Here is a 14,292-nt window from a genome sequence, read left to right as displayed (position 1 = left end):
CCCAAGTCTGTTCTACTGTATCTGGAAAGTGGAAGCTTTCATTTCCATTATTTATTTCATCTCAAGTGGTGCTTTTGAAATTCTGATTCTAATGCACGTTTTACCTCACAATTCTGATTTTACGTCTCACAATTATTATTATTTATTTTTCTCTGCCATGGAATGAAAAATACATTTGTGACCTTTTTCCTTTTAATTTCAAGTTTGTATCTCACAGTTTTGACTTCTAAGAATTGCGTTATGTTTTTTTTTTTTTTATTCCTTAGCAGAAATGGGCTTCCATAGTAGTTGTTTATTCGCAGCAGGTACGACTCCTGCTCATTCACTAAAACTGCACTGAATTAAGTCAGGCTGTATTTTTACAATCATTAAATATTTTGCACTGTAACAAATGCAAGAGGAAGCAGTGAAGCTGTCCAATCGCAGTCTGTCACAAATACTGATTTTGTGTGTGTTTCTGTACATGAAGATTTACTCTAGAGGATATCGTCCAGCATGCTATTTGAAGTAAACAATTAAAATGACCCTTTATGTGTCATCGGTTTTCTCTTTATCACATGAACAGTCTTTGATTATGAATCATGCATTAATCTAAAAAAAGAGATGGACGATCAAGAAAGAGTGTGACACATTCTCTCTCAAACACCTGTTCAGCTTTTCTCAGGAGGACACAGGCTCCCATCGAGCAAACGTCACCTGAGAAAACCTGTCGGGAAACCGGCTTTTATTATGCATGACAAGTCCTGGATGGCCAACAAGTTTTTCCAGTGTCAAAGTACTTTGTTTCCTTACAAATGCTTCGATTCATTCCTTAAACATATATGCCATCAGTCAACATTTGGACACACCTACACTTTACTTGTTGTGATCATTTTCTACATGTTGGAATGATAAATGCTAAAATCATAATATAGAAAAATGCTAAAAATATCATATCATATATACTGTATGTCATCATGTAATTATTATACACATTGTTTAAATATACAGATAGTTTACAAATATTTTGCATTTATTAATAGTTATACTTTAATACTATAAAATGCACATTACATACATCAAATTATAATTATTATGCATATTGTAATTATATTTACAAATATTTTTGTGTCTAAATAAATCAAGGTTTTCCAACCGTGTGCAAAGTTTTAATTTTAAAGAAATAAACATGCAGTAAAACAAAAAGAAAACTTCTGCAGTCTCTGTGATATATCTGTGCTTTGTCTCTACTGTGTTTTTACTCTACTGTTAGTGTTATCTGTATGCAAGGGTCTGAGAGTAATGCAATTTCAATTCTCTGTATGTACAGTATGTGCAGACTTGACTTGATATAAATTCATTTACCAAAAGGATGGATGCTCTAAACTGCAATGCAATACTCTGACATCAGAAAGCCTGTGGTTTTCTTCTTCTGAAGACTAGTTATGCAAGAAAGTTTCCAAAGAAAATGTATTTTGTAAAATGAAAAATAATTATAATTATAATAATTATATATAACATTCTCCACTATTATAGGAGACTAATCAAATGCAATTAAATTATGTGGCTCTTGTACATGTTCAAATGTTCTTGCATCCACTGAAGTCCATGCTCTCAGCTGCCATAAAATAACAAAAGGGACATGATATCATCAGATATGTCTTTTTTGCATTGCTCCATAAAATAGTGCATTGAAGCTTTGCATTGTATCCCGATTGCATTCAATGAAATAAACTCAAGTTTAATGTGACTGAAATTAAAGTGGGTTTGTCTTAATTTGATCTCTTCTAGTCAAAACAGACCGGTTGTGCTGAACTCGACTGAGTCACAGCTGCTGAACTGAAACAACACAGAGTTGCAGGCAGGCGCTCGCGGACAGAAGAAGCACACATTAAACGCACTGCGATGGGAAGTTGCGCGGAATGCTGATTCTGAGGAAGTTTGGCCACAATGTCTTCACTCCAGACTCAATGATGCATCGGAGGAAGTACATTTTTAACCTGGAAAATTGCAATCGGACGGAATAAAGCTCAGCGGTCTGCTCACGCGCACAAAGGTGACAGGATCTGTCCAAGGACAGACATATTCCGCGTCACTCCTGGAGATTGGATGCACTTTTTAGAAAGTTCCTGCGCAATAATGGTCAGTATACTTTTGTTGTTTTTTCTGAAGATGGCTGTTTTGTAGCTACTAAAAAGTTACTTTGGTTAAAAAAAAGTTGGGTGTGTCGGTTTGAGCGCAGCTTCTGCGATGCCTTGAACAATATAAACTTGTTTAAAGACAATAGCTTCCTCTGAACTGATCGTGTTTGTGCTTTCCTCACCTGTAGGGCTGTAACAAGGTGTGCGTGGCGCTGGTCGGCGCGCTTGTCGTCATCACGCTCATCATTATTCCCACGGCAATTTATGTAAACAGTGAGTAGCATCTTCTTCATCATCTGATATTTGAACAAAGTTATAAGAAATCACTTAAAAGTGTCTATACATCATAACCTAGTACACGAGACTTTTTTCTCGGCACGACTGTTCAATCAATTAAGCCATCATGTCATGTTAGGCATTGTGTAAAGGTCATTTTTGCAGTATTATTGATAATGTTTTTGTCTTTAACATCAATTTCTGACCACTTTTTAAACAGAACACACTTAAATATTTTTCCTGTGATGTGTAAATCTATAATATATGAAAAAAAGTTTAAAAAGCATTTTCAAACATCGCAATCTCAGAAGTTTAAAATTAATCAGGAAACTTGTTATACGTGTGTTTAGGAGGGTAAATATATCACATGTAAAACTGTCATCATTTATCACGTTTTAGATTAACTTTTCACAAATATATACTTTATATATCCGTATTAATAGCACATATTGTGATAAAATATTTTTTTTAAAGTGAGTTAACCCACTAGCGCCCCCATGTGAGAATCAAAGGAACTGTTGTTCTTGTTGTCATTCACTGCAATATAATTTTTTTTATATATGTAGGATATTTTAAAATTGATCAAATAAAATAGAAATATATATTTCATAGTTCTTACATTTGTAATGTATTAAAAATGTGTGTCTGAATAGTTGAAGACTGAATCTGTTTTCCTTCACTGTGTTTTCAGGAGATGTGTCTGCATTAAAGAGAACTTATTCTTTTAATGATTTTTATAATAATACTATCAGGTATAACACATACCGTCTCAGCTGGATATCAGGTACGACACCTGAAGCGCTTCACATGGTCCCTGTTTTTTTTCGTGATGACCTTTAAATCACCCTGACACATATACACTGCGGTCTTATTTTCCACCAGACAATGAATACCTCCACAAAACCAGTGATGGCCATATTTACTTGCACAATGCTGAAACGAAGGAAAGCTCATTGTACCTGAGCAACTCAACATTTGTAGGTTGCATCATACGAGGGTTTGAATGACTCTCCATGCATTTCTCATTAAATAGTCACTGATATTTCATTGCATCAATTTCTTACATCTTTTAACATGCATGTAAATACCACTTATTTGCTGTGAATTGATTTACAGGCCAAAGTGGATGCCACAGATTACATGTTATCAGCAGACAGAAAGTTTGTCGTCTTTGAGAGCAATTACTCAAAGGTAATTTGAATGCAATAAAACTAAAAACACTTCATTATTGAACTCCTGTGGATAAGTGACTCGCGCAGATGTTTCTAACACATTAAATGCACCAACAGCAATGGCGACACTCCTACACTGCATCCTACCACATTTACAACATGGAGTCTCAGTGAGTAAAGATGTTCCTGTCATAGCTCTATCAAAATATAGAGAGTTCCCATGTGCACGGAAAACTCCTTTCATTCTGAAATGGGGATTTCCAGACTTGGGAAAGTCCTGAACATATATCAGTATATTACAAACTCTCTCACATATATATTGCTCACTCTCAGGAAAAAAGGTACAAAAGTTATCACTGGGGCTGTACATTTTTAAAAGGTACCTTATTTATCCCTAAATGGTGCATATTAGTATTTTAATAAAGATACATTTTAATACATAAAGTGTATGTAAAAGTAGATGAAAAATTATTTTGAAAGGGCCCCAGCATATCAAGCTTTTGTACTTTTTGTTTGTTTGTTTGTTTCTGAGAGTGTTCAGTGCGGTTGAGTTTAGAGGAAAATGTAATCTAAGAAAGGTTTTTTGTTTCATTGAAGACTTTACACTAGTAAGTAGGCTAGTATAGTTTGAATAAATTACATTTTTAACAATTGATAATGTTATACACACTTTAATGTGTCTTGTTTTCCGTTGGATTCAGGGAATTTCTCTCCGAGGTGCAGATTCCTCATGTAACACAGTTCTTAGAGTGGGCACCCATAGGAAATAAATTGGTGAGTTACAAACAGTAAGGCATACAAAAACTGTACAGATCATAATCAACATCCAATTATTATATTATTGGAACGCTTGAATTTCCCCAAATTTTAGATTTTAACAAGCTCACCTAGGTTTTTCCATTATGGCAAAAACATGTTTTTCAACAGCTTTTCTTATTCTTCTTTGTTTTTCAATACATCTTTTTTTTTTCATTTTATCATTAATTTATTTGTTTTCATTTAATGTATTGTTCATTATATCTTATGCACCAGTTACGATTTATATTTTAGCCTTTTTAATGTTTTGTTTATTTTTAAAGGGACCATGCATATTAAATGATATGAGTACATGAGTTGTTCTTCATACAAATGTGCAGGATTTATAACTTATTTTTATAAGCAGACCCAGGTGGATCATAAGAAAGAGAAAAAATGTGTTAAAAATGGTTTTAGAGGTTGATGGTAAGAAAATAAACAGTGTTGAAAACTAAAAATATGGTTTTAGATGTACTATATATATAAATCAGCCATGCCTTTCCTTGTCTAGCTTTGGTTCGAGAAGCTTTTGCTATAAGCAAGATTCTGGTTTCTGTTTATCAAATGAATGGTATACTATAACAGAGTGAGGCCCTCGATGTCATGCAACCCAATATTTTCTGAAAGAAATGCTGTTTAACAATGCAAATCAAACAGCATAGCAGTTGAGCTTTATTATTTTGTGTTAATCCGCAGGCTTACGTCTGGGAATATAATATTTACCTCAAAAAGAACGCCACTGCTGAAGCCGTGCAAGTCACTCGCAATGGAAAAGTCAATGAAATTCACAATGGGGTTCCAGACTGGGTTTATGAAGGTACTGTCATATAATGCATTCACACACACACACACACACACACACACATTCATTCATACCTGCTAACCTTCTGCTTTTCTCGCTGGACAGAGGAAGTTTTTGCATCCAACGAAGCCATCTGGTGGTCTCCGCAGGGGAAATATCTGGCTTACCTACAAATCAACGACACTGGAGTTCACAACATTGAATACTCGATGTATGGAAATGACCAGTACCCCACCACAGTATTTGTCCCCTACCCAAAAGTGAGCAAACATCACAGCGTTTCCCCACTATTTAATTGAGGTTTGAGTTTATAACTAGTTGAAATGCTTTGGACACACACAAGCATATTTTCATATTTCAGTATTATTATTTTGTGTAACATTATTGTTCCTGTTGGTCTTGGATTAGTTTCAAATCCAGTGTGATGACAGCTTGATATCTGCTTTTTTTCCTGCATTTTACAATATGATTTTGCTGCTAAACTGTTGTTCTGCTTACAAAGGCAGGCAGTGTTATTCCCAGAGCAAGGCTGTTTGTGATCGACGTGGAAAACCCATCCAAACAATCAGAAGTGGTGGTACCGAAATCTGTGGGATCAGGGTGTGTCCCTCTTGTGTTTTCACATCTGAAACATAAGCTCTCACAGCACTGGAGCTCAGGGTGATGTTATTTCGATTGCTTGTTTCCCAGCGATCACTATCTGAGGTCAGTCACCTGGGTCACAGATGAACGACTGGCTGTTCAGTGGCTTCCACGTCGACAGGACAGCGTCCTTCTGCAGATCTATGACTATGATGGCACCAACTGGAAAGAAACCTCAGTGAGTTTTATCTTCTGTTGAACAGAAAAGAAGATAGTTTGAAGGATGTTGGCAAATAGACAGTTGACGGTAGCCATTTAGTTCTATGGTAATTTTTTTCCATACTATGGCAATCTGTGGCTACCAGCAACTGTTTGGTGAGTAAATCATGATAAAATTGTCAATTATGGGCAAATTAACTGCTTAATAAAGTATAAAATAAAAACAAATAAAGATTTTTATCTTAATAAAATAAATGTAATTTATTTTTAAATAAGTACTACTAATGCATTTTCATTCAGATTTATAACTTTCTGAAAAATAAATCGTAAAAAAAAAAAAACAGGGAAAGAAACTGAAAAAAAATCCCTCTTAATTGAAGAAAAGTGGCAAAAATAATTAAAGATAGAAAATGGTTTTTAAATCCAAAAAAAGCAATATTACATAAAAAACCTGCATGACAAAAATAAACCTTATTTTCCACATAAAAACAAGATACGATATAATGAAATTACAGGATTTCAAGGACTTTTTTTTTTTGGTTTTCAATGACTATAATCAGAGATCTCATTTAAATATTTTAATATACTAATAAAACAAAACAAAAAATACTAATAAAGTACAGTATGAGAACATTAACAAAGGCCATGATTTCAACATTTCATCTTCTACCAGTTGAAAAGTAGTACTTTCTCCAGCATTCAACAAGGTTTTGTCTTACAGTTTTAATTATTTTGTTTAGTTTGTACTAGTCTCTCTCTCTCTCTCTCTCTCTCTCGTGAAGTGGTGTGGGTTATGGCAGATTTAACAGATCTTAACAGTAACTTTCTAAAATGATTACATCTAATAATGCATTCTCTTGGTTTGGGAGAGGTCTTGAAAAAGTCCTTATCAAGGATTTCTTCTACATTCTGCGACCTGCTGTGTTTATGAGAATACTCAGGTATTTTGAGATCATTTTGTGTGTATTCATCCTTACATAAGTTTTCACTTGAGCAAACTAAATTTCGATATTCACCTCTCTGTGTGCACGTTTTGGGTGTATGTGAACTGAAAAAAACGAATTCACTTTTCTTTTGTATCTTTTTGTGCATAAATGGTTTAAAATTCCTTGAATGCTAAAACTAATAAGACTTAAAAACACATGCAAATGATAAACTTTCATGACATCACTGTACTGGCCCAATCTGACAGTGACAATTCCCTCATCTGACCCCGGGTCATCAGGCAGTCCTTATTGTCAAGATCGGTTTCATAGACTTTGTCTTTCAATAATTCAAGCAGTTTTCAAGCATCTCTTCTTAAACACGTCTCCACGTCTCCGTTTCCAAAGGTTTTCCAGTTTAAATGACAGAAAACCAAATTCAAGTACTTCATGACCTTGTTTGAACCCTGCAGAAGGAGAATCAAAGGCGATTGTGACCGTCAAGACTGTTTTGTCAAGGACAAAATAAAGTACAATAAAATAGCCCATGGTATCCTGGACCACAAAAAAAAGCTTATGTCGCTGGGATAAATTTGTAGCAATAGCCAAAATTACATTGTATTGGGTCCAAATTATAGTTTTTTATTTGCCAAAATTCATTAGGATATGAAGTAAAGATCATGATCAATTAAGAAATGTATTAAAAACTCAATTTCTGATTAGTGATATGCATTGCTAAGAACTTCATTTAGACAACTTTAATGGTAATTTTCTCAATATTTAGATTTTTTGCACCCTCAGATTCCAGAGTTTCAAATATCAGCCAAATATTTTCCAATCCTAACAAACCATATATCAATGGAAATATTATTTATTCAGCTTGTAGATTCTGTATAAATCTCAATTTCGAAATATTGACCCTTATGGCTGGTTTTGTGGTCCAGGATGACACATGAGTAATACAGACAATACGTTTCCTACCATATTTTCACCTTATGCAAGAAATCACTGATTTTTGATTCATAATGCCCAGTGAGGAAGCTGCACACAAACTTCATCCACTTTTGCATGTATCATCAACTCTTTAACTCTTTAATAAATACATAATTTGTTTTTGTTTGTTTGTTTTTTACAGAAATTTGAGCAAAAGAGCAAAACTGGATGGGTTGGACGGGTGAGTGCATACAGCAATCACATTATTTAATTTCTGCTGAAGATGATGCTGTGAAACCTTAAAACTAACGCTCTATGTTTCCCCTCACAGTACTTTCCTGATGCTCCTTACTTTGCTGCAAACAAAATTAGTTTTTACAAAATTATGAGCAATGACAAAGGTTATAAACATCTCCACTATGTGGATGCCGTAAGTATCATAGTATTACTGTTATTATTTTGTATCTTTATATATATTCAGTATTCAAATACCTGCTGAGCTTCAGTGCATGATGCTCTAAGTCTTACAGCAATGGTTTTGGAAGTACCAAAAACTCATGCGTTATCACCATATATAAAACAACCTTTTAAAACAGACCTTCAATGATTATGGAAGATTGTTATGATATATCTCAGAGCTGGTTGCTTCGGTGCATGACTTTGAACTCTTTAGATGATCAATTCCCTGTGGAGAACATGAATGGGAACAGTACATCCAGAACCAATGTCGCTGAGACATTGAGCTCTATCGTGCAAACCTCAGATATATCATTACATTGTAATACAGGCTATAATGGATTATATCCTTTGGCCAATAACAATTAAAAGTGAGACACAAAGAAACACTGTGGTACAAGCGTAGCCAGCTGTTGATCTGTCAACCGTCTTGATTTCTTTGTAGGGAAAAGCAACACCCATCACCTCAGGCAAATGGGAAGTGATATACATCTCAAAAGTAACCAAAGATTCCATGTGCGTATGAGTGTAGGAGTCTTGTTTTGTCACGAGCTTCTCATGAGCCTTTATTTCCAAACTTTCCTGCACATCTAAAATCTGTTCTTTCCACAGATACTACGTGAGTAATGAACACATGGGAAGACCTGGACAGAGAAACCTTTACAAGTAAAAACGCCTTTTTGCATCAGCTTGTATAAGGATACAATTTTACATAATATATATATATAAACAAAATGCCTGAATATAATATGCAGTATGCACACCAGAGCCACTATAAAAGACATAGTTCATAGATAAAAAGGAACGATTGTTCATAATTATCAGTGTTTAATAACCTCATGCCTTTCTGAGCCCCTATGCTGTTGATGTTTTTATTTCAGTGGAACACAAAAGCAGAATTATTAATGCATGCAGTTTTCTTCCAAGCAGCCTGTACAATAACAGTTAACGACCGTCAAACATCAAAAGGACAAAAAATAATAAATAAATAAATAAATGCACATTATAAAAATAGTCCTTACTGTAAGGGTTCTTTAAATTACTCATTCTGTGGGGGAAAAAATATAAAACAAAAATACAAAAGTAGAATTAATTTTTTTAATGCATCAAATCAAAGACTACTTGACGCTTTCTACATAGACATGGCACAAACGACATATACAACAACACAATACCACACAACAACAACAACACAGAGCAAAAAACAGCCACACAAGCTACTACAAGAAATTCAGAATTAGAATTTTTCAGAATTTTCTAATGATGAACTTTCACAGAGGAATTTATATACTGTGTATATATATATATATATATATATATATATATATATATATATATATATATATAACTTTCTCTTGTTCTCAGGATTTCTATAAGCAAGAGTGGACATCTTGCCCCTGAGTGCCTCACCTGTTTGCTGTACCAGGACAGGTGTCAGTATAACTCTGCTTACTTCAGCGTGAACGCCTCTTTCTTCCGTATGGACTGCTACGGTTAGTGAACACGCTTACCTCGGCTGATCTGAGGTGACTGAGAGAGGAAAGTGTGTGCTCAGTCTAATAAACACTTGATTTTACAGGACCAGGGCTTCCGCTGTTTACACTGATGGACAACAGAGGGCCCGCTAAAGGTTTGTGCTAGGATCTGTTTAATCCAACCACTTTAACATAAATAAAGGAATGGTACACGAAAAAATTTCTGTCTTCATTTACAGTACTAACCTTGAAGTTGTTCAAAACTTGTATTCTTTATTGGGATTAGAGATCCAGGTCTTTGAGGACAATAAGAAACTGGAAAATATACTGAGCACTGAGCTCCTGATGCCGACCATCAAACGCTCCACTATGAAAATCGCAGGATTCGGTACGTGCAACATTTTGAAGTTTTCCAGGCAAATAGGATCAGGCATTGCAGTTATCTAAAACCTTTCATGTTGTTTGTGTTTCTCCAGACCTCTGGTATCAGATGATGTTCCCGCCAAATTTTGACTCCTCCAAAAAGTACCCTCTTTTTATTCAAGTGTGAGTTAAAATTTGCATTATTTTATACACTCCGGTTCATAGGTTTTGGCTCGGTAAGATTAATTATTTTTTTTTTTTTTTTTTTTACATTGAATACTAATGTTGCATTTACATGATCAAAAAATAGAGTAAAAAATAAGTTATATTTAGAAATATTATTTCAGTTTGAAATAACATTTTCAATTGTGAAAATTATTAAAAAATGATTTACTATATCAATATATTTTAAAATGTAATTTTAATCCTATGTATAATTTAAAAAGTAATTGTGTTTTAACATTTAATACTAATTCTGCATTTACATGATCAAAAATACAGTAAAAATAAGTACTTTTTAGAAATATTAATTTAAAATAAATGTTTCAATTTTATTATCAAAATGTTTTTGTGCTCATGTAAAAGTCTTTACCGCCACTTTTGCTCAATTGAATGAATTCTTGCTGAATAAAAGTACAAAGTTCTTAACCAATGGTAGTGTAAATGTATACAATTAAACAAACAGTTTTTACAAAGACATACATTTTTTTCAAAAGTTGAAATTCCATGCAGCCTCCCAATTAAAGTTAGATACTACAAGCTGCATGCATAATAGTGATAAAATAATGATGGAGCAATTTAGCAGCCATTAAAAACAACAATTTTCTCAGTTACAAAAATATCTTCAGTATATTGAGTAGATCTGTGTTTTCCACACTTTTTCCCATTACAGATATGGCGGTCCAGCCAGTCAGAATACAGACTATGTGTTTCGGCTGGAGTGGGCCACGTACCTGTGCAGCACAGAGAAGGTCATCATCGCCAGCTTTGATGGCAGAGGAAGCGGTTACCAGGGGGATGAGATAATGCACGCTATCTACGGCCGACTGGGAACGTACGAGGTGGAAGATCAAATCTCGGCCGTCAGGTGAGGCGGAGGAACGATGTGCACACGCTTTCTGATGCTGTCTGTCATTTAGCCTGATGTAACACTCTCAGACGCACGAGAGATACGAGGCAGACGTGAGTCCAGTCAGCTTCCTACAAGAGGGAACAAGCTTGTCATGAAGCACGTGTCAAAAACTGGTTAAAAGAGGTCAAACACTCGTTGAGTTGACTGAAAGCAGAGCCGTTTTCAGATTTTCACGAAAAGGGACAAACTATCATCTACAAAGTTGCATTTAGTTATTTTTTTGTAATTGTGACTTTGTGCTTAATTTCAGAAAATTCATTGAAATGGGTTTCATTGACAAAGACAGAATTGGCATGTGGGGTTGGGTAAGTGCAGCGCCTTCATCAGCTTTTATTATGTTGGCTTGGATGGATTTTAAACTTTAAATAGAAGATTTCAAGCTACACTACTCATCAAACGTAGGGAATAATTAAAATGTTTTTGCAAAAAGTCTTCTATGATCACGAAGCAGAATTTATTTGATGCAATAAATACAACAATAAAGGTGAAACATTAATGCAATTTAAAATAACCGTTTCCTATGTGAATGTTAAAATGTATTCATTTTCAGCATCATTCCTCCAGTCTTGGAGGAATATGTCACATGATCTTCAGAAATCATTCTAATATTAGAATGATTTCTGAAGATCATGTGACACTGAAGACTGCAGTAATGATGCTGAAAATTCACCATTGCACCACAGGAATAAATTACATTTTACAATATAATCAAATAGTGAACAGGTATTTAAAATTGTAATAATATTTCACAATATTACAAATTTTATTGCATTTTTTTTATCAAATACATGCAGCCTCGGTGAGCATAAAACAGAAACTTCTTTCAAAAAAAAAAAAAAAAAAACGTAATATTAAAATGTCAAAACTCTTTAAATCAGATTTAAACTTTAAGTAAGCATCTATCATTCAAAGTTTCTCTTGATGAACTTCTCTTTTCTAATTAAAGTAAAATAACCTTCACTAAAAGATCTACGATGAGCCTGATAGCTGAAAACCATCACAATAATCATGAAACGTTTGTCTTTCTCCAGTCATACGGTGGCTATGTGACTTCCATGGTTCTGGGATCAGGAAGTGGATTGTTCAGATGTGGAATTGCCGTGGCTCCTGTTGCTAAGTGGGAGTATTATGGTATGAATTTGGAGATTTTCTGATTAACCACAAACAATTTAGCTAATTTAACTCACACACTATGTTCTTCACAGATGCTGTATACACAGAGAGATACATGCATCGCCCTGAGGAGAACATGGAGAGTTATAAAGTAATTAACCTGTAAGAAAACACAAAGTTATGAGCAGGTATCAATATAATCCTTAATATATTTGGTTGATATACTTGTTTGCAGAATTCCACAGTGACCGACAGGGCAAAAAATTTCAAGTCAGTGCAATACATGCTGGTTCATGGTACTGCCGACGGTAAGCAGTGTAAAGTCTGCATTTATAATCTGTTACACAGCATTTAAAGATGTTTTCTCTCTGTTTTGACTTCACTACTCTAGACAACGTCCACTTCCAACAGGCTGCCCAAATTTCCAAAGCCCTGGTGGAAAATCAAGTTGATTTTGAAGCAATGGTGAGTTTAAATAAATGGGTGAAAGTGATGAAAAGCATTTTAATCAAGGGAATAGTTCATGCAGAAATTTTGATTTGCTGACAATTTACTCACCCTCAGGTCATCCAAGATGAAGATGAGTTTGCTTCTTCATCAGATTTGGAGAAATGTTGCATTGCATCACTTGTCCACCAATGAATCCTCTGCAGTGAATGGGTGCCGTCAGAAAGAGAGTCTAAACAGCTGATAAAAACATCACAATAGTCCACATGAATCCAGTCCATCAGTTAATGTCTTGTGACTTGAAAAGTTGAGTGTTTTTAAGAAACAAATCCATCATAAAGATGCATCCAGTAAAATGTCGTCTTGTCTCAATCAGGAAAGAAATATGCGCAAGATCAAGCACCATTTATAAGTGAAAACAGTCCAGATCCGTTCTTAACAAACTTTTTGTTATGGGCTCATATTTTAGTGGAAGCATAAGTTAAAAACACCTTAATTATGGATCTGTTTTCACTTCTCAAGATGGACTGGCGTGGTGTTTTTAATCATGTTTTAAACAGATGTTTGGACTCTCATTCTGACGGCACCCATTCACTGCAGAGGATCCATTGCTGAGAAAGTGATTCAATGCTACATTTCTCCAAATCTGTTCTGATGAATAAACTCATCTACATCTGGGATGGCCTGAGAGAGTACATTTTCAGCATTTTATTTTTCATTTTTGGGTGTACTGTTCCTTTAAGCTCTGAAATGTCTTGTTTCTTTAAAACAGTCTAAAAGCCTAAACCTGTCTTGTTCTTTCCTCAGTGGTACACCGATAAGGATCATGCATTGTCTGGTAAAGCGCGTTACCACCTCTACACACACTTGAACCATTTCCTGCAGAAATGCTTTGCTGAGAAAAAATAAATGGACATATCGATGCATTATGAAGACAGAAATGTTCCTGTTAAAACACTGTTAATGACAGATGCTTTACATGTTAGTTTGTACATAGAACATGTTGATGGGAACAAACTCTTATGTAAGAGTCAATGACATTTACATATACGATTTTATATTATTCTTTTAATATGTGAAATTTGTATTGGCTGATGTTTTTCTTATCAAATTGCTGTTATGATTACGAATGTGACCTGATATAAATGCAGTATATATCGCAGACTTCTGGCATGTTTTATAATGTTACATTTACAAGTTGATTGTGGAATCCATTGTTTTATGCAGTTGTGTTCATGCACTGACTTCAATGTGTGGTTTTAATATGTCTGTAAGAAAATGAAACTTTTTGGATATGAATGCCTCATGCATTTTTTTTTTTTTTTGAAAAAAGAAAAAATATATATCTCTGGATGCTTACTATCCATTTCATATTTTACATATTATATAATATTTACACAACCAGTTAAAGGTTCGTACACACTGGACTGATTTTTTGCACTTTATCTCTGTCATTTAATAGTTTTGACAGTTTTGTCACACAC

The 14,292-nt window shown here is 34.5% G+C and overlaps 1 protein-coding gene across 1 annotated transcript; it reads left to right on the top strand.

Annotated features, from left to right (window-relative positions):
• The first annotated feature begins 1,797 nt into the window (after window positions 1–1,797).
• On the top strand, window positions 1,798–14,084 carry LOC113052929 (dipeptidyl peptidase 4-like). The gene is made up of 26 exons (XM_026217412.1): window positions 1,798–2,121; window positions 2,309–2,393; window positions 3,088–3,180; window positions 3,279–3,373; window positions 3,513–3,587; window positions 3,686–3,738; window positions 4,270–4,342; window positions 5,060–5,180; window positions 5,271–5,425; window positions 5,668–5,765; window positions 5,856–5,985; window positions 8,025–8,063; window positions 8,154–8,252; window positions 8,724–8,794; window positions 8,891–8,944; window positions 9,644–9,771; window positions 9,858–9,908; window positions 10,040–10,141; window positions 10,230–10,299; window positions 11,009–11,203; window positions 11,499–11,553; window positions 12,280–12,379; window positions 12,454–12,512; window positions 12,597–12,669; window positions 12,753–12,826; window positions 13,616–14,084. The coding sequence occupies exons 1-26, from the start codon at window positions 2,089–2,091 to the stop codon at window positions 13,715–13,717; spliced, it is 2,283 nt and encodes a 760-aa protein (XP_026073197.1). The 5' UTR covers window positions 1,798–2,088; the 3' UTR covers window positions 13,718–14,084.
• Window positions 14,085–14,292: the final 208 nt, after the last annotated feature.

The sequence above is a fragment of the Carassius auratus genome, chromosome 34 (genome assembly GCF_003368295.1).
Source record: "Carassius auratus strain Wakin chromosome 34, ASM336829v1, whole genome shotgun sequence".
Classification (NCBI taxonomy): Eukaryota; Metazoa; Chordata; class Actinopteri; order Cypriniformes; family Cyprinidae; genus Carassius; species Carassius auratus.
This window is presented reverse-complemented; position numbering and strand designations above follow the sequence as displayed.

What these genes read in the sequence shown, in the direction of transcription:
- LOC113052929 (XM_026217412.1), top strand. Translation starts at nt 2,089, where the DNA reads ATGCACTTTTTAGAAAGTTCCTGCGCAATAATG. An exon ending in CACGGCAATTTATGTAAACA is followed by an intron (nt 2,394 to 3,087) that starts GTGAGTAGCATC and finishes CTGTGTTTTCAG; the next exon opens with GAGATGTGTCTGCATTAAAG. An exon ending in AAACTGGATGGGTTGGACGG is followed by an intron (nt 8,064 to 8,153) that starts GTGAGTGCATAC and finishes TTCCCCTCACAG; the next exon opens with TACTTTCCTGATGCTCCTTA.